The sequence below is a fragment of the Anopheles arabiensis genome, chromosome 2, assembly GCF_016920715.1.
Source record: "Anopheles arabiensis isolate DONGOLA chromosome 2, AaraD3, whole genome shotgun sequence".
NCBI lineage: Eukaryota > Metazoa > Arthropoda > Insecta > Diptera > Culicidae > Anopheles > Anopheles arabiensis.
The window spans coordinates 8,731,600-8,752,080 of record NC_053517.1 but is presented as its reverse complement, the minus strand read 5'-3'; the positions used below and the strand labels follow the sequence as shown (position 1 = coordinate 8,752,080).

At 47.5% G+C, this 20,481-nt stretch overlaps 2 protein-coding genes and 1 non-coding gene across 7 annotated transcripts; 1 reads left to right on the top strand and 2 right to left on the bottom strand.

Annotated features, from left to right (window-relative positions):
- Nucleotides 1–178: 178 nt before the first annotated feature.
- Nucleotides 179–2,362, top strand: LOC120897581 (putative enoyl-CoA hydratase/isomerase YngF). The gene is made up of 2 exons (XM_040302573.1): nucleotides 179–444; nucleotides 517–2,362. The coding sequence occupies exons 1-2, from the start codon at nucleotides 339–341 to the stop codon at nucleotides 1,383–1,385; spliced, it is 975 nt and encodes a 324-aa protein (XP_040158507.1). The 5' UTR covers nucleotides 179–338; the 3' UTR covers nucleotides 1,386–2,362.
- Nucleotides 1,642–1,713, bottom strand: Trnad-guc. The gene has a single exon. It is a non-coding gene; the product is annotated as a tRNA-Asp (tRNA).
- A 1,802-nt stretch (nucleotides 2,363–4,164) lies between the features above and the next one.
- On the bottom strand, nucleotides 4,165–18,906 carry LOC120897580 (acyl-CoA Delta(11) desaturase). 5 transcript variants are annotated; one of them, XM_040302570.1, is made up of 5 exons: nucleotides 18,576–18,906; nucleotides 7,611–7,912; nucleotides 7,134–7,470; nucleotides 6,752–6,937; nucleotides 4,165–6,493 (listed from the first exon to the last, which is right to left on the bottom strand). In XM_040302570.1, exons 2-5 carry the CDS (start codon nucleotides 7,834–7,836, stop codon nucleotides 6,175–6,177), a joined length of 1,068 nt encoding a protein of 355 aa, XP_040158504.1. In that variant the 5' UTR covers nucleotides 7,837–7,912; nucleotides 18,576–18,906; the 3' UTR covers nucleotides 4,165–6,174. The 5 variants fall into 5 exon arrangements, with proteins under 5 accessions (XP_040158504.1, XP_040158501.1, XP_040158503.1 ...); XM_040302567.1 differs by lacking the exon at nucleotides 18,576–18,906 and adding an exon at nucleotides 17,524–17,809; XM_040302569.1 differs by lacking the exon at nucleotides 18,576–18,906 and adding an exon at nucleotides 11,566–11,698.
- Between the last annotated feature and the right edge of the window lie 1,575 nt (nucleotides 18,907–20,481).

Here is a 20,481-nt window from a genome sequence, read left to right as displayed (position 1 = left end):
CCAGCCGTCGATGTCCGACAGAGGCGTTACAGAACTTTTTGTCTTTCCTTGCTCACCAATTTTTCTCAAATTTATTTAAAAAAGAAACAGCGTCATTTAATGCTGTTTTTCCCTTGGTTTAATAAATTTATTGAAACTAAAATTAACGCACTTTCATTATTACCATGACCGACAAAGCTCCCAGTGTTCCCCTTGTGTTGTTGTGATGAAAAATGTCAACAAAACGAACAACACCGGCTCTTGCATTGGTTCCTTTTTCTTTTTGCATCAATTTACTGCCGCTTTGCCGTATCTGTGAATTATTATCAGGCCCGCAGTAGGAAGATTAACCATTCGTTATGTTGGGCCTGAAAAGCTACCGGTTTATACGCAATTTAGCTAAAAGTATACCATCATTTCTTTCCCGCGATTGTACAACCACACCAGAGAGCACTGGAACAGATCGTAAGTTGATGTTGCACACGATTTCAAAAGCGATAGTTTGTTAAATCTTACCCCTATCAACACTCTTTGTAGAACAAATGGCAAACCCCCACCCGGAAGAACCAATCGTCGTCGAGAAGGAAAACAACATCACGCTGATCGGTATCAACCGGCCGAAGGTGAGAAATGCCATCGATTCTATAACGGGCCGAAAGCTATCGGCCGCAATAGCAGAGTTCGAGAACGACCCAAAGGCGGACGTCGGTGTGCTGCACGGCATCGGAGGCAGCTTCTGCTCCGGGTACGATCTGAGCGAGCTGGCCGGGCAGCAAGAACCACAGCAGACACTGTCGATCGTGCACCATCCGGAAGGGGTGATGGGTCCGACGAGACGCATGATCCGGAAACCGCTGGTCTGTGCCATTACCGGGTACTGTGTGGCCGGTGGGCTGGAGCTGGCGTTGATGTGCGATCTGCGCGTAATGGAGGAGAATGCCGTGCTGGGGTTCTTGAATCGCCGATTCGGCGTTCCGTTGATTGACGGCGGCACGGTCCGCCTGCCGGCACTGATCGGGCTTTCGCGGGCGCTGGATCTGATCCTTACCGGTAGGACCGTTACCGCTAAGGAAGCGCTCGACATTGGCCTCGTGAATCGTGTCGTGGCGGTCGGGGCAGGCCTTGGCCAGGCGTACAATCTGGCGATGAGCATCGCTAAGTATCCGCAGCTCTGCATCCGGCACGATCGGGATGCCGCGTACTATGGTACGTTTTCGGCGGAATCCTTCGAGCAGGCACTGGAACGGGAGGCTGCGAACGTTACGGTGGAGCTGCTGCAGGAAGCGAAGGAGGGGGCGGACAAATTTCGGCAAGGAATCGGTCGCGGCGGTAGCTTTAGCGGGATCAAGGAGCGCAAGCTGCCGGATTGGGAACGGGCGGAGATGAAGCACGAATCGAAACTTTAGGCCTATGGGTGGGTGGGCTGGTTGGTAGGTGTAGTAGGCTGTGGAAGAAATTGATTTTTTTAAACAGTGTACAGTGCGAGGGTGCATAGAGAAAGTTGGAATGTAGTGCTACTGTAATTACGAAATTGTTAAGTTTGCCACATGTTAACAGTTTGGAGATAAGGAAAACACACGCATAAAGGTATGTATAATTAAGGGAAGAAAGAAGTATCTTTATGGAAAAAGAGATATTAGAAAGAAAAAAGGAATTTTGCCTCTCCCCGACGGGGAATCGAACCCCGGTCTCCCGCGTGACAGGCGGGGATACTGACCACTATACTATCGAGGACATGTGTTGAGGGCAGTGCTATTTTCGGATTGGATGTCGATGTCTGCCATGTTGGGCTGAATGGAGAAATGGGATGGAGAAAAAAAACCCGACATTGAACCACACATTGTCCGCCAAAAGTGATTTGTCATCAGAAGGAAAAGAAAGCAAATGAAAACACCACAATTTATCTAACAATTGGTTTACTAAAAGATCCTTTTCTTGAACCAATCTGAGCCTCAACGGTCAGTTGTCACATTCTTGTTCACGTGTACCATCCACATGCATACACACACACATACATAGGGTTTACTGAAAGGGTGTTCTTATTGGAAGAGACATTCATTTCCACATTCACATAATTTCCTTTTTCTCAAACCCCCGTCGAGTGTAAGTGATTTTAGCCGACAAGCTGCTTGATCTACACAAACAACGAGAATAGGGGGGACACAGTGTGTTTTTTTTTCTTGTTTTAATAATAATGCATATAATCTACATCTAGGACAGTGGATTTCTACTAACAGACACAGTGTGTGAGAGTTAATCGCTTCTGCTCCTAAAAAGGCATGCCACTCTGTTTATCTCTCTCTCTCTCTCTCTCTCTCTCTCTTTCTACGTAGCGAGCACGTGTTTGAGGTCACGATTTAGTGTGGAAACATGGAAAAGTTAGGAAAACAGTTTGCTGAGATGATTCGAGATACAGTTGTGTATAGAAAAAAAGGACGAGAGTAGTAGTTTTGAAACCTTCCGAATGTGTGCTGCTGCAGAGTTAGGAATCGTGCATACGAATCGGTTGTAGTGGTAGTAGTAGTAGATAGTAACTAGGTCCTAGAACCCCATTTCCTTTTCTTCTTTCACATCTATATTCCGTGCAGGTTTTAGCATAGAGAGAAGGATAAGTATCTTTTTATATCGTGTTGTTGTTACACTTGTTCATCGTTTTCCAATTAGAAGTATGAAATTAAAACAGCAGAAACACACAATTACATACATGCACACACACAATCGCGTGCTCGATTCTTTCCAGCAATTCTTGTTTTTTGTTTTGTTTTTTGTTTTAATATTGTTTAAGTATATTTATAGAACACTCCCCAAATCTCTTCAACAGGCCCCACTCAGCCGTGAGCCCTTATACGTCTTGTACGGAGGCGTCGCCCCGGGAGCTGTAAGGACACGTGTACTTTTCTAACGTTTGTTGTTGTACGATTAGTGATTGATTGTGGCGTCTTTTGAGGGCGAAAGGAACCCCCCTTTTTCGGCTTGCTGGGATTGAATTTGTTTGGTGCCGCTGGAAATCGGTACTGTGGATTTTATCTTCCAACGGGCATTTTTCGTCTAGTTTCGCCATCCAGCATAATCATATCGGTATCTCTGATCGTAATAAAATTCGAATCCTCGGAATTACCGTTTCAAAATGATCGTTATTTTGATCATCTTTTTCCGCTTACTTTGCAATGAAGGGTCAACAAAAATATATATTACCGTGTTCGTATGATTCTGTGCTGTTACGTTATTAAAGAATGTTTTGATTTGTAAGTGTATGTGTGTGTGTACATCATATTATATGAAGATAGCTGTTTTTGATTCTGTAATTAAGTTTAAAAAGAGATTAATGTTTCTGAATTATCTTATTTTCCATCTGCTGGTTCGATTACTAACCGCCAATTTGTGTTTAACATTCATAGTTTTGTTTGTTTGTTGTTTTTTACATTTTCTTTTCATTCGTGTTTTTGTAAAATATTTTCTCTTCCCCCAGCCCCCTTCCCCGTTTGTCCTCCTCCTCCTTTCTTTCGATCGGCATTCTCGCATTAATCGTTGGCAACACGTGTTTTAAATTACTTCGTTTGCTTTGATGCCGCACACAGGTTGGTTCACAATACAATACATATGCTGGGTTGGTTAGTTTGTGCTGGTACGAGATTTAGAATGAGCTGTTCCTCTTCCCTTTATTGATTTCGCTTCAACTCCCATTGCCAACCACGAGTAGGCTGTGGTGCAGTTAGTATGATGAAAAAAAATAAACAAATTAATAATACCAATAGTTTGATCTCGGCTTGAAAAAAATGCACATCTCAATGTGGCAGATAGCGTTCAAAACGTTTGTTTCTTCTAGATATTGTTCGTCCGATTGGTCTTACCACGCAATCTATATGCCCCCCTCGAACCCCACCTTTTCTCTCTCTCTCTCTCTCTCTCTCTCTCTCTCTCTCTCTTGTCAGTCCGAACGTTAAGATGCTTTTTATCTGAATCAGTCCACCATATCTCGTTGCTCGTATCACTTTACAAAAGCGAAGAACAACATTTAACCACATCCCCACGTCCGCGTCCTCTAGTGTAAGCTCTTCCCTGTCATCTCTCACAAACCACTTGTGATCTAATCAAACCAACCACAAACATTATTTCATGCGCTCTTCATATTCGGAAAATTGCTCACCACACACACACATTCGCGGGATTGGAAGGACAACAAAATGTAAACACACAGAAAGAAAAACAAAAAGTAAAATCATATTTTCTTCTATACAGTGATCACTCACTGTTGCCACACACTCACACACAAACACACACACACGCTTGCTGACTATCCTCCTGGCCAGGGTGTGTGTCCCCTTTCACGAGGACGGTCTCTGGATGCAGTAGTAATCAATGTTCATATGCTGCTTTGTTTGTATTTTCTTCAATTTTGTTTTAATTTTATTTCATGTACCTCTACTACACACCTAACACCGCTGCATGGACAGGTTGATGGGTCGTTCGAAAAACGACCGAACACGGCACAGAGAAGTGCGTGTCTCAACATCATTCCTTCTCTCTCTTTCTCTCTCTCTCTCTCTCTGCATATCGTTATGGACGCGTCGCGCTTGCTGCGATTGACACACCAAATGAGCGAATGGATCCTTGCACGGATGCTGGGTGTCTAGGTGAGGAGGAGACACACCCCTCGCAGAGGGAGAGGAAAGTAAAAACAATAAATTACTAACTTAAAGCTAAGCAAAAAGCCCGCACACCCCAATACACACGCCCCAGACGGATAGGATATATCGGTGTGGTGTGTGTGTCCTGTGTGGCTTCGAATTTTGCGCCCATCATCCCCCTCCCACAGCTACAAACTATTTAACCAAAAAAAAAACTCTTGACCCAAATCCCACGCTCGCCAACCTATACTGGAAAATTCACTAGTTTCCGTTTTGAACTGTGTGTCTGTACTACATACGCGTCTATAATATGTATGTACGTACGTGTATATGTGTGTATATATGTTAAACGCACACACACACACACACACACACGCACACATTACTAATTCGAAGGGTATATTATTATTAAGCATGTGTGGCGGGAACATACATATCGAAGCTAGCCAGCGCAGCCGTCTCCAAACATTGAAGACGAACCAACCAAAACAGCAGAAAAGCCCTTCTGTTCCTTCTTGCTCCTATCACAAAGTCATGTCGCATCGGCCTGCGAGAGACGGGGGGGGGAGGTGACGATGGCGCTGACGGTGGTGTGGGGTATGTAATTCATTTTGATTCTCCTGTGCGCCGAAAACTAAACCAAAAAACGAAAACCTACTATAGACCGGACGCTTTTTGTGGGGGAGAGCAGCAGGGGAGGGGGGGCCTTGAACAGTGTTTGTTTTAACAATTTCTTCCTTCCTCGCACAAGCTGAGCTTGTTAGACAAAACAAAAACTTTTTTTGCTTTTCAGTTGATGCCGTAGCACTGCCGGCAAACGATGGAGTTGCGCTCCAGCAATGAACTTGTCCAGCTGTGAGCTTGATGAATTCAAACACCACTCTGCGCGCCTTTCCTCAAGCATTACTCCTCTTTTTAGTAACAATGACCCTGTGTGTGTTTTGTTTGTTTTCTGGCCGATTCGCTCCGCTTAATAGTACACACGCAGTTTGTGTAGTGTAGCAGCCGTACGTAATGGTCTAATTTGTTCGTCCTTAAACCAATTTGTAATTCCCATTTTTTTAATTGTTCAGGTAATTCAATGCGCCCTTTCCTAATCTCGCTTCTGGTGCGGTGCGGACTTGTGTTAGTATGGAGATGTTTGTGTATGTGTGTATGTGTCTGTGTGTTTTAAACGTATTTAAACTTATGAACCAGCCTTTTGATGTTACCCTCATTTTTGCTTAGAGCATTATTTCATGTACCTTCTATAATCGCGCACACCCACCCGCGCACTTCAGTTCCTACCGATTTTTTCTCTTTTCATTCGATTTCGCTCCTTATCACACACACACAGCATGTGCTCTCTCTCGATCGATCTTCCAAAACATAGCCTTCCCCTTGCCTTTTCCTCCTCCTCCTCCTTTTAATCGAGAATGCACTCTTGTGGCGCTACACACTATGAATTCCTTCCGAAGATACGTGTCTGATTCGTCACACCACCCCCTCTCCTACTACTGTCGGACGGTCACAACAACACTGTCGGTGGCACCACCACCCCGAGGACGGGGACGGGTGTGGTTGATGTTTAGTCCTCTTTCTGGTTGAGAATGGTGGCGTGCTTCACCTCGTACTGGTCCTGATCCTTGTCGCCCCAGCCCCAGGTCGGGTGGCTACCGTCGCCGGTACGCTTGACGCGCTTTTCCACGATCTCCTTCGACACCGTCTTCAGATCGTACGCCCAGCCAATCTTGGCGAAGAAGTCGATGAACGCCGTCGTCAGGTTCATTCGGTAGTTGCCCAGCTCGGCCGTCTTGTAGTCCCACGGGAACACGTGATGGTAGTTGTGCCAACCTTCGCCAAACGCGAACGAAGCCACCGTCCGATTCTCCGAGGGCGAGATGCTCCTAGAAGCGATTGCGGGAGAGAAACATAAAACGAAGCCACGTTTAATAATTGCCGCTGATAAGAAGGGTAAAGACAAAACACCAGACAGGAAAGGTGATAGAGGGGAAGGGGAAAAAAAACAGCAAGACAGCACGAGGGGGAGGGAGGGGGTTGACCTTTGTATATGTTTTGGCGATACATTTGACAGCCATGGGAAAGTGTGTGTGTGTGCCTTTCATGCAAGGCGTGGGTTGAGGGGTAGGTAGCGAATTACTCACTTATCGTACGGCTTATCTCCCCACTTGTGGGCAGCGCTGTTCACCAGCCAGGTCACGTTCAGGATGAATGTCCAGCGGAATAGCGTGGCAACGAACCAGGCGTTGGTCCAGGTTTCGTTCCAGAAGTACACCGGCGTAATCGTGGGCAGCACGAAGCAGGCCAGTGGCATCAGGATCATGTAGTGCCTGTCAAGGGTGAAGGAAAGGAGAGAAAGTAGGTAAGTGTGAGTTGCGTCATAACCAATGGACACGTTCGATCGCCATCGGAGAGCGCGCGGCGTTCCAACAATTCATCGTGCATCATTTCACAACATTCAACCATGTTGCGAAACACAAAATAAGATGAAATGAGAGCGAGAGAGAGAGGTGAAGAGACACTTACTTGCGTTGGAAGCGCAGCACCGGGTCAGCTTCCAGGTCGGCAATGTCCAGCTGCTTGCCCTTGGCAATGACTTCCGGATGCTTGCGGCACAGCAGCCAGCCGATGTGCGAGAAGAAGAATCCACGGGTCGCATTATGCGGATCCGCATCCGTTTCCGAGTATTTGTGGTGCACCCGGTGGTCGCGGGCCCAGTGCAGCGCGCAGTCCTGGAACGCGATCGTGTTAAACACGGCCAGGATGATGCGCAGGGGCAGCTTCGCCTTGTACGACCGATGGGCCCACAGACGATGCGCGCCAGCCGTAATGCCCAGTCCGGACACGACGTACAACACGAATGCTGCAGGAAGCGAAGATAAAACAAAAAACAAAGGAAAGGTGTGAGTGTATGGACGCCACAGCAATAGCGCACGAAACGCACGTTTGTATAACACGTGCGATTATACGGACAATTAATTGACAACCTAAACCACAACTTACCGAACGCGATGGTGTAGAGCCGGGCCGATGTCAGCATTAGAAAGGCGCCGTACACGGCGGCCAGATGAAGGTAACCGAAGGCAATCACATTTCTCCAGACCAGCTTGATCTTGCGCTTCTCGGCACGCTTCAGCGGCGTCACATCCTTCGCCAGTCCGCCGTCGATCGTTTCGGCGTCCAGCTCGTTCAGCACACCGGTTGCCTCCACCGTTGCGTTTGGGGCCATCTTTCTTCGGTTTTAGTATATTTTACGCCCTCGGTGATGGTGGTACACGTCGTTTTCTATCAACCTTCCAGGCAAGCTGCAATGGAAAATGAGGTTCAATACATTATTAGCTACACCACTCACTAACCATCCCCCTTGGCATGAAGCTAATGCCCTTTCCCCCGCACGTGCTGCGGATACAGTTTTGCATGACACCATCAAAAATGGACTTGTGTGTGCATCGTGTGTGTATCTGTGTGTATGTGTACTTTTATAAACTGTTTTCTTTGCTTTTGTTTTTTGCATGCAACGCAAAAAAGGTCAGGGCCATCAGTATGTAGCGGAGAGCGCTAAAGCCAACAGAACACTCACTTGCTCTCTTTCTCTCCTTCTGTTTCTCCACAATTAATCGATAATATTCACGGCAGTATGACGGACAAAAATACCATCACATGAAAATCGCTATCCATCCAACCTATCCTCTGCATGGATAGGATCAATTTTTGTTCAATTGGAAAACTACAGCGCTTGGAAGTGAGTTCTCATTAATGATTTTAATCATCAATCATTCAAACATTCAACCACGTGCTTTCTTTACCACGATGGATGCAATGGGGACTTGGACACCAATAACCCAACAGCACTACTATAAACAGTTCCCCACAGTCAATTGGAAACGAAAGTCCATTCCACTAATTTGCCCCCCTCCCCCCTCCCCCAAGGGGTGAGGGAGTAGAAGAGGGACACCGTTTATAATTCAGGAGCAACAGATGGTTGGGAAAACGGGAAACTTACACGCCGTCAATGTCACACACCACGGTGTGGTTTCGTTTCCCGTGGGAGCCAAATAGCACACGACACGCTTGCCTCTGTGCCTGTCTGTATTTTCCCACCGGAACCTAAACTATGCAAAAAGGCAGCAATTTTCAGTTAAACACCAACCCCTTATCAAAACTCTTATCAAAAAACACACACAATCACACACGATGCAGCAGGAACAAACACGATGAATTAGTCGATAATCGGGAAGCTACTGCGATCGTTGCGCTGTCGGTGATTTGTTTTAAAACGCAGAACAAAAACAAACCAATTTCACACGGATCATATCAGCGACAGACAAAGAGAACCTATATCAAAGCAACCAAACTACGCACGCAACATACTCGTTGTCGTGTGTCGCGCAGATGGAACGCAAAGGGAGGAACGACGACGCATGCATGGCGCGTACATTATGGACGTCCCTCCCATCGACAAATAGGAAAATTGGAGACGCAATTTCCAGCGCCACAAATAACACCACCCCACTACCACACCATCAACCATATTATTTGCAGAAGAGTGTTGCTGTTCAAATCGCTGCGAAAAGAACTTACACTAGAAGCAAAGAGATGTACTATGCTATCGCTATTAAAAAGAGTTGAATACTACAATTTAAAGGCTAACTACTGCTGAATGCGTAGTGGTCGATTTCGTTGTCCCCGTTTCTGCAGCAATTATAGTAAAATGGGAATTCTGCAGATTTGATGATGGTTCGGTCGTTAGGTGCACTGCTACTACTATACTACTCGGTCTGTTTAGGTGTGCTGCAGAGCACATCGAAGCAAAACTGAAAACGTTCGCCAAATTCGCAACAAGAAGACCCACCGCCTGCTCTGTTCTTTCTCTCCTCTCTCTCTCTCTCTCTCTCTCTCTCTCTCTCTCTCTCTCTCTCTCTCTCTCTCTCTCTCTCTCTCTCTCTCTCTCGCTCTTTCATGCCATACATTAAATAGCAATCGCTCTTTAGAGATATAGATGAGCTCGTTTCTACACAATTATCCGGATGTTTCAACGCACAGAAAAAGGAGAGAGAGAGCAGAGAGGCTAGAAAGACAGTAATGGACAAAAACAAGCAAACAGAAAAACAGGGAATATTTTATGAGAAAAAAATTATGTAAACAAACTTTATCCGATCCAAACCCCAGCGGAACCAACAAATATTAGGGAGAATTACACCCAATCGAAGGATTTGCGCGAGGTGCGAATGAGAGGCACACAAATGTAAGGTCGGCGATGGGGTGTTGTGTGGATGATTTTGCCAAAACTCTCCAAAGCTCAGCACACACACACACAGTGGAGCAACTCTCTTGCTCTCTCCACCTTGGTTGGTTCTCTCGGAACACATCATATGGAAAAGTGGAAAACTCAAGGCTGACAGCATTCAGCAGCAGAACACAGGTTTTTATTGCGGGGGGTGGGGTGGGGTGGAAAACCAGCAGAGAAAATCTCTCAACCATCCCCCGCGCCGCGTTTGGATCGATAAAATGGAAAGGGAGAGACGACGACCCCCGACGACATGATGTCGTCGCGCCTAGCTCTCCCTCCACAGTGCTGTGTTTCGGCTGCGCCAACAAATAAAGACAGCCAACACCCACACCACCCTTGGACGTCTGGGTAAGGGAGATGTTGCGGCGCGACGAATGAAAAAATCAATATCGCTCCTTCCACCACACACGCCGAGGAGAGAGGCAGGATTCCATACCAAAAGGATAGTAAACACAGCTGATTCCATTAGCAGCACGCGCAGGAAGGAAAAATGGATGCCGCAAATTGATCCTGATGATGATGGTGGAAGGCAACGGGGAATTAATTTACTCAACATACTGAGTGTTTCTTTTTTGTTTTGTGTTTCCCAGTTTTTAAGTGTAATATAGTTAATTATTTTAATCCGGAAAAAACAAAGACCATTGAAAGACCACCTGTGCTCCTCTTTTTCTGTGCTGCGCCACCACTAACCACACCACACTCTTGATGCCATTAAAATCCGCTTAAGAACCAGCTGTGCGGAGAAGTGGTACGCATTCCTTAGGGTTATGACGCACTTCGCGTTTAAAATCACTACGCACATGCGCGACCGTCTGTTTTTTTTTCTCCCTTTAAGAAAGCATGAAAACATTAATTAAACAGCGGCGCAAAAACAAACTCTTGGACCTGCCCCGAACACCGAAGTTGGCCAAAAAGTCATATTTGGAGTAGTAAAGCTGCTCTACATGTACGTCAGGTGCTCCAGAGCGCTCCTATTGCGCAGGAACCGGCCGGCTTATTAACATTCTGCGCAAGTAACTTTGCAGCAGCGCAGCGAGCCGCCACGTGTGGTGTGCTGGAAGCAACAAACAACGGCAAACCTTTGGCGGCGTACCATTTTAATAATTACACTGACGACAGCAGCTCCCCTGAATGGCCTCCGATTAGGTCCATTAAAGCTCCGAAAGCCGTTTTGCATATGATAATGCACTTGTCCATTTCCTTGGATGGATGAAGAAGCTAAAAGGCACACACACACACACAACTGCTTCTAAGCCCATTACGCACGCGCGGTCTCTTCCGTAAAAACTTGAAGGGCATCCAAAGCGTTAATGGGATGCTTCCTATACCATTCATATGCTTTTCAATAATTAAATCAGGAAAAGAACACCCCTGACTTTGGTTCCTACTGCAAGGTGTGTAGGTTCACATTCGTATCCCCCATCATCACCAAAAAAAGTCAGAGCTGCACACACCAACGAACTTACTGCTTGGGGGCGTTTTTATTTTTAAAAAGCCACACCGTTGCCAATTTTATGCTGCCAACGGATTAGCCCAAGTGAACAAACTATCGATCTTCGCGACTTTTGTTGGCAATGGCACCCTCGCCGATAATGTAAATGTGTCGTGTTTCGCTAACCTCGGTGCAAATAACTTCACATCGGCAGTACCGCAAACAGCGTCACTCACTTAATTCCTGTTGCGCTACACCTTCCTTAAGGCTCGATGTTCCAAACCGTTGCACGGTCAACAAGGTACTGAAATAACGATCAGCTAGCTCGGACGAATCAGCCCTAATTCACACACTATCCTTCCCCCACTCGGTAAGATGCGAAGAAAGGCATCCTTCCTGCTCACCCGTCCCTGCCTGACTGCCATGCATGCAATGCTGCTGATAAGCAAAGCGGCTCTCCCATCGCTCTAACCTTGACGACCTCACCTCATCCCAATCCAGCAAGGGGTCAGGTCAGGACACACACACGGCAAGTGCGAGTGCAAGAATAACGTTTGTCCTGCCGGGCACGTCAGTTGCAGCACGTTGCGAGGCACTAGTATGGCACGCGGCGGCCCGGTTGCTCGTCATCCGTTGCCCGATCACGTCAAATCACGACCCGGCGTCATCGATCAGGGGCCGCGCGATCTGATCTGGCGCGATATTGCTGCATCGTTTCAACGTGACGCGCGCCCCGAAGGTGCCTGCTGCTGCTACCTCTGTTACTGTGTGGTTAAGGCTCCTCTCGCTCTCCTATTCCGCACAGCGCACGGAGGGAATCACAGCGCAATTACCTCTATACAAACAGGGAGAGGTCAATTGGAAAGCCAACCCGTCAGCTGATTTCGCCCCTTTCGTAAGCAAATTTTGCCGCCTTATCTGTCGCGGATTGGACGCGCACAGGAGATTCGAAATACGGTCCCCGCACTTCCAGAGGTCGCTGGATTGTTAAGCAATTGGCGAATTTCGCATCCATGGCGGCAGCGTCAATTGGTCCAGTGGTGCTAGTGTGCAAGCTAACTAAAACGAGATACGGGAAATGAGACACAATATCTGTCCAAAACGATCGTCAGCATCGCATCAGCACACGGTCACGTGTCTCTCTCGCCGGTCCATTCTAGGCTGTTGGGCTTCCATGCTGCTGCAATACTGCATTTAAGCAGTTACCTTTTGAATAGTGTGTTTGTTGCGAGATTCATGTCACCACAAACGGTGGAAGAAAAGCACACAAAGCACACGACGGACAGAGCGACAGGGACATAAACTGCGATCAGTGCTAAATTAAATTAGTCTGACCTTTCCTTTCCTTTGAATCTCTCAACCCTCCTCTCCTTGATAGCTTGTTAAGTTCATAGAATTCACGGCTACATTCAGCCGGACGAGCCGCTTCTTCGCGTGCTTGAAAGGATATTGTGATCCAGGGGTCTTGATCTTCACAATACTTGCGAAAATTTCATCACATTGCAATGACCTTGTAACTGACGAAAACAAACATTAAGTGAAATAAGACAAGCACATACTGATAAGAAAACTTTCAAATTCAGGATGTTTTACTGTTGAGAGAAAAACATTAATCGGCTGCCAAATTAACTAAATCCAGAGCAACAAAGCAAAAAAAAATCAAGATCCGCAATTAAAGACCCGCAGCTGCTGTTGCTCTCGTACGATCCACCACCCGCCACCAGCCGGATTTGGCTTATCGCTGGACTAAATGGTGAAATGAATAGAGTGTGCGCCCGCTTGTACGGAGAGAAATAAACATGTTTTTTTTTTACATTGGTAGGCTCATTGAAAAAGAGAAGAAAAAACACAACCATAGACATGTTTTTCTACACACCATCAAATGTGCAAACGCGACAGGCGATCTTTACTGTCGCGTTTTGTTTTGGACGGTTTTTGGCTGGATGTTGCGATTACGACAGAACGCGCCAAGAGACAAGCTAAAAACAACGCTAATTCAGAGAGCTTTGTCTGGGCAAAAACGTGCTTTATGGCAGCCAACCACCATGGTTAAGAGCGAGCAGCAGCAGGCTCGTTTTATAGCTTGAAGTTTAAACCAGACAGAAATAAAACGTTTACCACACAGCAACTTCTTACCGCTGCCGCTCGATTGGGCAACAACTTCTTTACTCTCCACAAATGCACGCAAAAGCATTCGTGGAACGGTGAGGCGAAACCCCAAGAAGGTGGTGCTTCTTCCAGGCTAAATTCTTTGCTACACCACAACCTTACGTGTTGTTATTGCACTTATTGCACAAAGCAGGCGCTGGATGGATGATGGTTACAACTAGTACAGCAGCACCGCATTTTTATAGCCCACATTTAAAACCATCAGAAAGTACCACACACCATCACGAACCTTCTCAAAGAGAAATGGAACAGTTGTGCGCGCGCCTCATTGCCAATTCTTCTTCGCACTTGCAATTGCACACCTTGTGTGTCGATCAAGCGAGCCCTTCAAACTTCCAGAAATTTTGACACAACCAAGGCGAGCATTTTATTCTTCCCCTTCTCCCACCCCGTGTCTAGAGCGGTGTATGTGTGTGCTTGATTTCTCTGCTCTTTGGACACGGTTCAATCGATTTGCACTTTTATGCAACGGTGCGCAAATGGAGCGTTTTTTTTGTTCACGTTGCACTGCCCTTTTGCCCAAAAACGATGAACAAAGAAACTACACGCACACGCACGCACGCACACACATGTGCGATGCGAATGGAAATGTAGCCTAATAATTATTTCGCCCATTAAACGGACTTTTGGCAGGCGATTTCCTTTCCCCGCGTTGAATACCGTGTGTCATGGAAAGCGGACAATCGCCAGGCAAATCGTCAAATGACGATCATCTCCCCTGTGATCAGCCAACATGAAAGGGGACAGCAGCAAGGCAAAACTCAACAGGCACAGATCTGAAGTTCGCTATAGCAACCGGCGCGTTGGATCAGCATAGCCACCAAAGCTTTTGCGTATATGCCGCTGGTGAAGAGGTGAGAGTCCCACGGAAACGTACGCGCGCTCGACGGACGTAAGGCAAGTGGGCAGGGGGAGAAACACACATTTTATGCTACATTTCTAAAACCCTCTTCTCTGCAAATAAGGGTCCACTTTTCCCCGTGTGGCACAGCAGCATTTCCTACATTCGGCGCGTACACACATGTTGTGGTGGTGAGTGCGCAAAACGCATTTCCAGGGGAGAGAGCCAACGAAACGGAAAGCGCGTGCTCATTCGCCATCGTGCGGGCTTGTAGGGGATGGTTGTTGGTTGAGGTGAGAAACATGGCGAGACGCATACAGCATGTTACCTTCTTTCTCACAACGATTAGGTAAACGAAGAAATGCACCGCTATCAAAACTAACATTTCTATGGATTGCCCACGCGCAAGAGGGGCTAGGGGGCGGATGGGCCGTTGCAATATGCTCCCAACTAACCTCATACCCCCACCGTATGCTCTTGTAAGCATGCAAGAGCGCAAAAACGAGTGCTGCTGCGCTCACCTGTTGCTTATGCAACGCGCACTGCCGCGCTGCAAACTGCATTTTACCTATTAGTTTTATGCAGTTTGTGTTTTTTTTTTTGCGCTTTTGGTCTAGAGCGCCCACCCCCGGTACATGCTACTTTTCCTGCCTGGTCGTAGTTTTCACTTTTCAACCATTTATTCGCAGGGAAGGTGAGGAACGATTTTATAACTTAGGTTACCTCCCCTTCATGCTGTACACTGCTCTCTCTCTCTCACTCGCTCCTGCCAAAAGAAAGTGGTATTATTCTCCAAACATAATCAATTTCAATCAATCGTCATATCCCGCGCTCCTGGTTTTTTTCCCTAAAACCCCACACCTACACGCATGTACTGAAGTACTTTTGCGCCACGGATCAGGACTGTATTGGCATACAGAGGTGCTGCTGCTGTGGGAGGGCGCTTTGGCACGTTACGGGAGTGAACGACACAAGCACAGCCAGCCAACACACAACCAGCGCGCGTAAAAATAAACCCAATTTAGCAGATTCGCCCCGTCGCCTGACCAGCAGGCAGGCAGGCAGCAATACACCAGGGCGCGCTCCCGTGTGCTTTGAGAGCAGAGAAGCAATCTGCATTCGTTTCCGTCCGGTAATGATGCTGGGGGGTGGGGGGTGACAGCAGACAGGGCATGCTCTATTTTTGCTTGCGCGCCAGTACACACACTGCGCGCGGGTGGGATCGATCATCGTCATTGGCGGACTGTATATATGTCTGTGTATGCATTGCAGACAGCCTAGAGCACATGGGACACCTTCATGATACTAAACAAATTCGAAAAAGAAGGTGCTCTCTTCTTGCTAGCCCCGCGTGCTGCATTGGTAGTAGCGACTGAGAAGGAAGTGTGCTCGACACACATGAGCTTCCGCAGCCGGGCGCAGAAAATGAAGAGGAAATCATATACAGGGTTTTCCAGGGCTTCTCATAGTTAGGGGGAACTTAATTGACTCTTTCCACCGGGAAAAAGAACTTTATTCCATGGCAATTGCACTGTATAGCACCCATTATGGACAAATCCAATAGGAATTCCCAAGGAGTCTGTCTAATAAGGATGCCATATAGTCCAATTCCCGTCATATTAAGTTCATTTCCAATCAGATAGAGTCAAGGAAGTGTCCGACAACTATGAGAACCCCTGGAAAACCCTGTAAACAACCGGCGGTGTTCCGTGATGTTGGCCCGTGGTACTTCAGGCGTGCAAAATTTCGCTTTCTACAAAAATATGACAAATTAAGTGTTTGTTAGTTTACTTTCGTTTGTTACCTTCTCCTATTCGATTTCACTACAAAACCCTTCGTTGTCCAACAATACTGTCCAGATTTGCGGTGGAAAAACTTGTTAGCAACTACGCTTAGCAACTACCGTTGCATCCCCTTCCTAAGTAGGCTCGCCAATAAAGCAAGTTGGTGACTGTTCACTTTCAAAAGGGAGCAAAATATGGAAAGAAGGGAGCAGGCGTTGGGAGGGGGGGGGATCTATGCAGAACGTACTTATCACCTCTGTCTGACACACACACGTTGTTGTTATCGATTCAGCGTGTTGCACACGAGATAAAGAAAGATGAGGTTTTGCACCACCCCAAAACCCATCCCAGCCCCCCCATATTATTGTGAGGGAGATGTGCATTTCAGGCATGCGTGTGTCTGTTTGCATTCGCGGATCTCGCTGTGTGTTCTTCGAGGGACAAAACACAACCATTTTCCATGGCCAACTCGCACACACACACGAAAGCTGCCTCTTTACGTAATATCGCATCATTTTTCACACCCTTCACACAGCCGCCCCCCCTTCCATATGAAATGTGACCTACAACTCACCTCCTTCCGCTCCCTCTGGCACATGCTCAAGGAGGTGGAGGTGCGTGTGTGTTTGCGCTTGGAAAAAGACGATTTTGTTTCATTATTAATTTTTTTTGTTTCGTTTCGTGCAAAATTCGCAAAACGTCATGAAAAAAACATCTCCACCATGACACAATCAACACAACTGAACTAGAAGAGGGCGGTGGGGTGTAACGGGGCCTAGCAACATCCGATGATGGGGTGGGGGGGAATTGGAAAATTCGCTTAGAAACCGATGGTTGCGATTTTTGGACAATGGGAAATTTTAATCTCTTTCCTCCCCCCATTTGAGGTTGCTTGATTTCCCCGAAATCATACACACACGCACACACACGAACACACAGCAACAGACGTTCACAGAAGGGGGAAGGGGGCGGCGTGCATGGAGAATGCCAATTCGGCCAACCGGAACATGGGGATTGTGCTGTTTTTTTCTTCCTCGTCTTTTTTTTTTCTTGTTCGTCGACCCGTGCGCCGGTATTGTGTGTGTGTCGCCAACCAAGCAAAAGTGGGATGATGGAAAAGCCAGCTCGCCAACAGGCAGGCACCACCACCATCACGACAAAGCACACCTTTCTACCTTTCTTCGCTGAATATGGCGAACAGCACACACTTTCAATTGTCTCTTTTTTCGAAGGGCGCACACAAAAACGCATTCACACACAGACACACGCTGGATTGAAAAGAGTTTTTAGCACACCAAAATCCGTTTTCCCTCCCGTACCCGCACACAAGCTGCACACATTCGCGCACACAAACACTTTACACTATTGCACACCTTAAGCAAAAATACAAAGTTTATTACCGTTTGGGACACCGGAAGGAAAGGCGAATTTCCTTCACAGCCTACTGCTCTGCTCTGCTCAGCTCGAGAGGATCAGCGCCGTGTGTACTGTATCCTGGGAACGGATACCAGACCAGCCACGAGCTTGCAAAAACTGCCACCTACTTGCACACACACACACGCGAAATGCGCAACACAACACAACAGATGTTGCGGATAAAGGTGCGCGCTTGCTTCTCTGCCGCTGCTGCTGCTGCTGCTGCTCCAATCGGCGGTTGACAATTCGTCGAACTGAACTGCTTAGAATGGAGCGCCGAACGTTATATATGATGAAAGCACGCGCGTTCAACTGGCATCATCGTTGTGTTGGGCCGCATCGAGCGCCCCATCGCACTGAGAATGGGTGTGAGTAGCGTGTGTGTGTCTGTGTCTGTGTCTGAGAGCGATCCCATTCCCCCATCACGTCATCCGCGCACAGCGCAACGCTTGCACATAGATCAAACGAAGAGAAAGAGAGTGAGAGGGAGGTTGGATGGAAGAGCGGTGCGCCGGGAAACAAAAGCAAATGATCCCTTGCCGCTTATCAGCAGACCGAAAGTCCTGAGTCTCCTTCAGGAGTCAGGAAAGCACGCCCTGTACAGACAGACCCCACATACATACACACACACATGGTCCGGTCAGGTAACGCGAGCGTTTGTGGGAGCGGGACAGTAAACGTTAGCAACAAACGTGGAGCAAGAAAGTGAGACCCGCTGCCAACGCCGGTATTCTCTCTCGTTCCTGCTTGTTGTCCTTCCGCAGTCCCCAACCGACATTGCCACCTGCTTCCTTTCCCTAAAAATGGCAAGAGATCTCTCTCTCTCTCTCCTTCTCTCGCTTGACCCACAGCAAAGGGTCTTTATCAGTTGAATGCTTGAGCCACACAACAATTACGCTTTCACCAGCAACACCGGGACCGGCCAACCCAATTGGTCGGCGCGACCGGTCGCGCACGTACACGTTTGCTTCAGAATTTGCACAGCCCCTTTGCTCTACCCACCACCACCCACCACCACCACTGGGCGTGTACTCACCTTGATTCTTGCGGCTTATCAAAATTTTGGCAAAACCACAGCAGCAGCAGCCCAACGCGACGACGACGGTGGCGCGATACAAGGCCTACTACAGAATGATGCTGCGGCTTGACAATCGCAACTCCCGCGGCTGCACTGCACAGTTTTCACCGATACCAAAACGAAACCACACACGCACGCACGCACTCTCTTCGATCTTTGGAAAGAGCCAACAGCAGATTCCTTTCCCGAAACGACGGGAGCGCCTTTGGAAAAGCGGTGCAACACCGTATTCAGCGGACCACGCGCCGTGCCAAGCTGCAGCCAGAGCGCACACAAACGCTTTTCGCGACCAGCCACCGAAAAGGGTTAAACGGAAATGTGTACCGGGCCAGTCCGGGCGAACCGCGCGAGGGGAAAATGTGCGAAATCGTACGATATTCTGCTGTGCTGTGTGTGGTTGCCTTGATCTCGCACACACACGCACACAGCGCGCGCCGCTCTCGTACACAACTGGTGGGAGAGTGTATTGGTATCGTTTTGTGGTACGCTCAACGATAAAAAAAAACAACAAAAACTAAATTGCGAACGAGCAGGGGCTTTTGGCCGTTGCATGCACTAGAGAAAGAACTTGAAATGATTTGGGTGCAGTATGTTGAGTGGGTGGGTGCTATCTTTTTATTTTTGTAACTTGAAATTGTTTTATTTTCCAGATCAATGGACTTTGACACGGTCGTTGGTCCGATTGGTGGTTATAGTACGCGGGATTATCGGCCACTCTTCCTCCGTAAGTAGGTATCTCTAAAGTGGCTTTTGGCATTGTCTTGCTGTCCTCAATTCAAGTTTTCCGCACGTTGCTGCCGCGAAAAACAACAACGCTTCAGAATGAGCCATCATCCCTACACTCCCTCCTATCGTCTTGGCGGTGAAGTTACCGACCAGATTAAAAACCTGAACCCGCTTCCGATAGCGACGAATGAGCCTATAATCTGGTAAATCTATTTGTGCAAATTTCTTTCTTCGCATTCTTTTTACAAAACCGGCTTGACACATCATCGGCTTTGTGTCAACGCGGTTCCTAGAGCGCGTCGATAGTTGGTGATAAGGAAATGGACGCAAATTGCGTCGAGGCCGAGGTCGAAGCTTTTTTTGGACTGCGATAGCCCAAGCTTTAGCCTGCTTAATCTGTAGCTTAACCGAAAACTGGTTCTCACGCTCATTAAAAAAAACGCCAAAAATTGCCCAAAATTGGGGAAGGAGAAGAATTGCGTTGCATGCGCGCGAGGGAAGCCTAATGAAAGGTTGGGCTGATAAAGGTTTGGTTTGTTTTCGACGGTTTCATGCTATCTGCAATCAGAGTGGCTTATTACGCGATTGTCCATCACAGGTGTGCTTTATCTTTGGCGCACCTCATCGTCTCCCCAGCCCCGGTGGCTATGATTTATTGGCCGTATGTGTATGGCACAACAGATGGGAATCACGCGTCCGGCAGGTGAAAGAATTTCATGATAGGCGGTAATGTGCATTTGAGACCCCGGAATCCGGGGCATGGGATGGAACTGGAACTATTGCCGAGCTGAAAGTCAAACCGGGTGGACGTCATCGATTAGCACGTTTTCCTCCCCATCCAGCGTATAAGGACGTGGATCACGTGTAAAACGGAATTGTTTCACGGTCAGGGATCATTATTCTACTTTTTTCCTAGCATTGTTTACGTTGCTGCCTTTCCATTTCTAAACACAATCCCCAGCGCCTAATCGGCGTCATCGGATTTGTGCCCCGAGCCGTTTATGCGCAATAGGAGCCGCTGCGATCGCGACGACATTATTGAACGATTCTGTGAGGCATTTCATGTGTTTATTTTGCATATCAGTAGTTAGATTTTGCAAACACCAAGCGCGACAACCACAGCGCTATTTGAATCGCC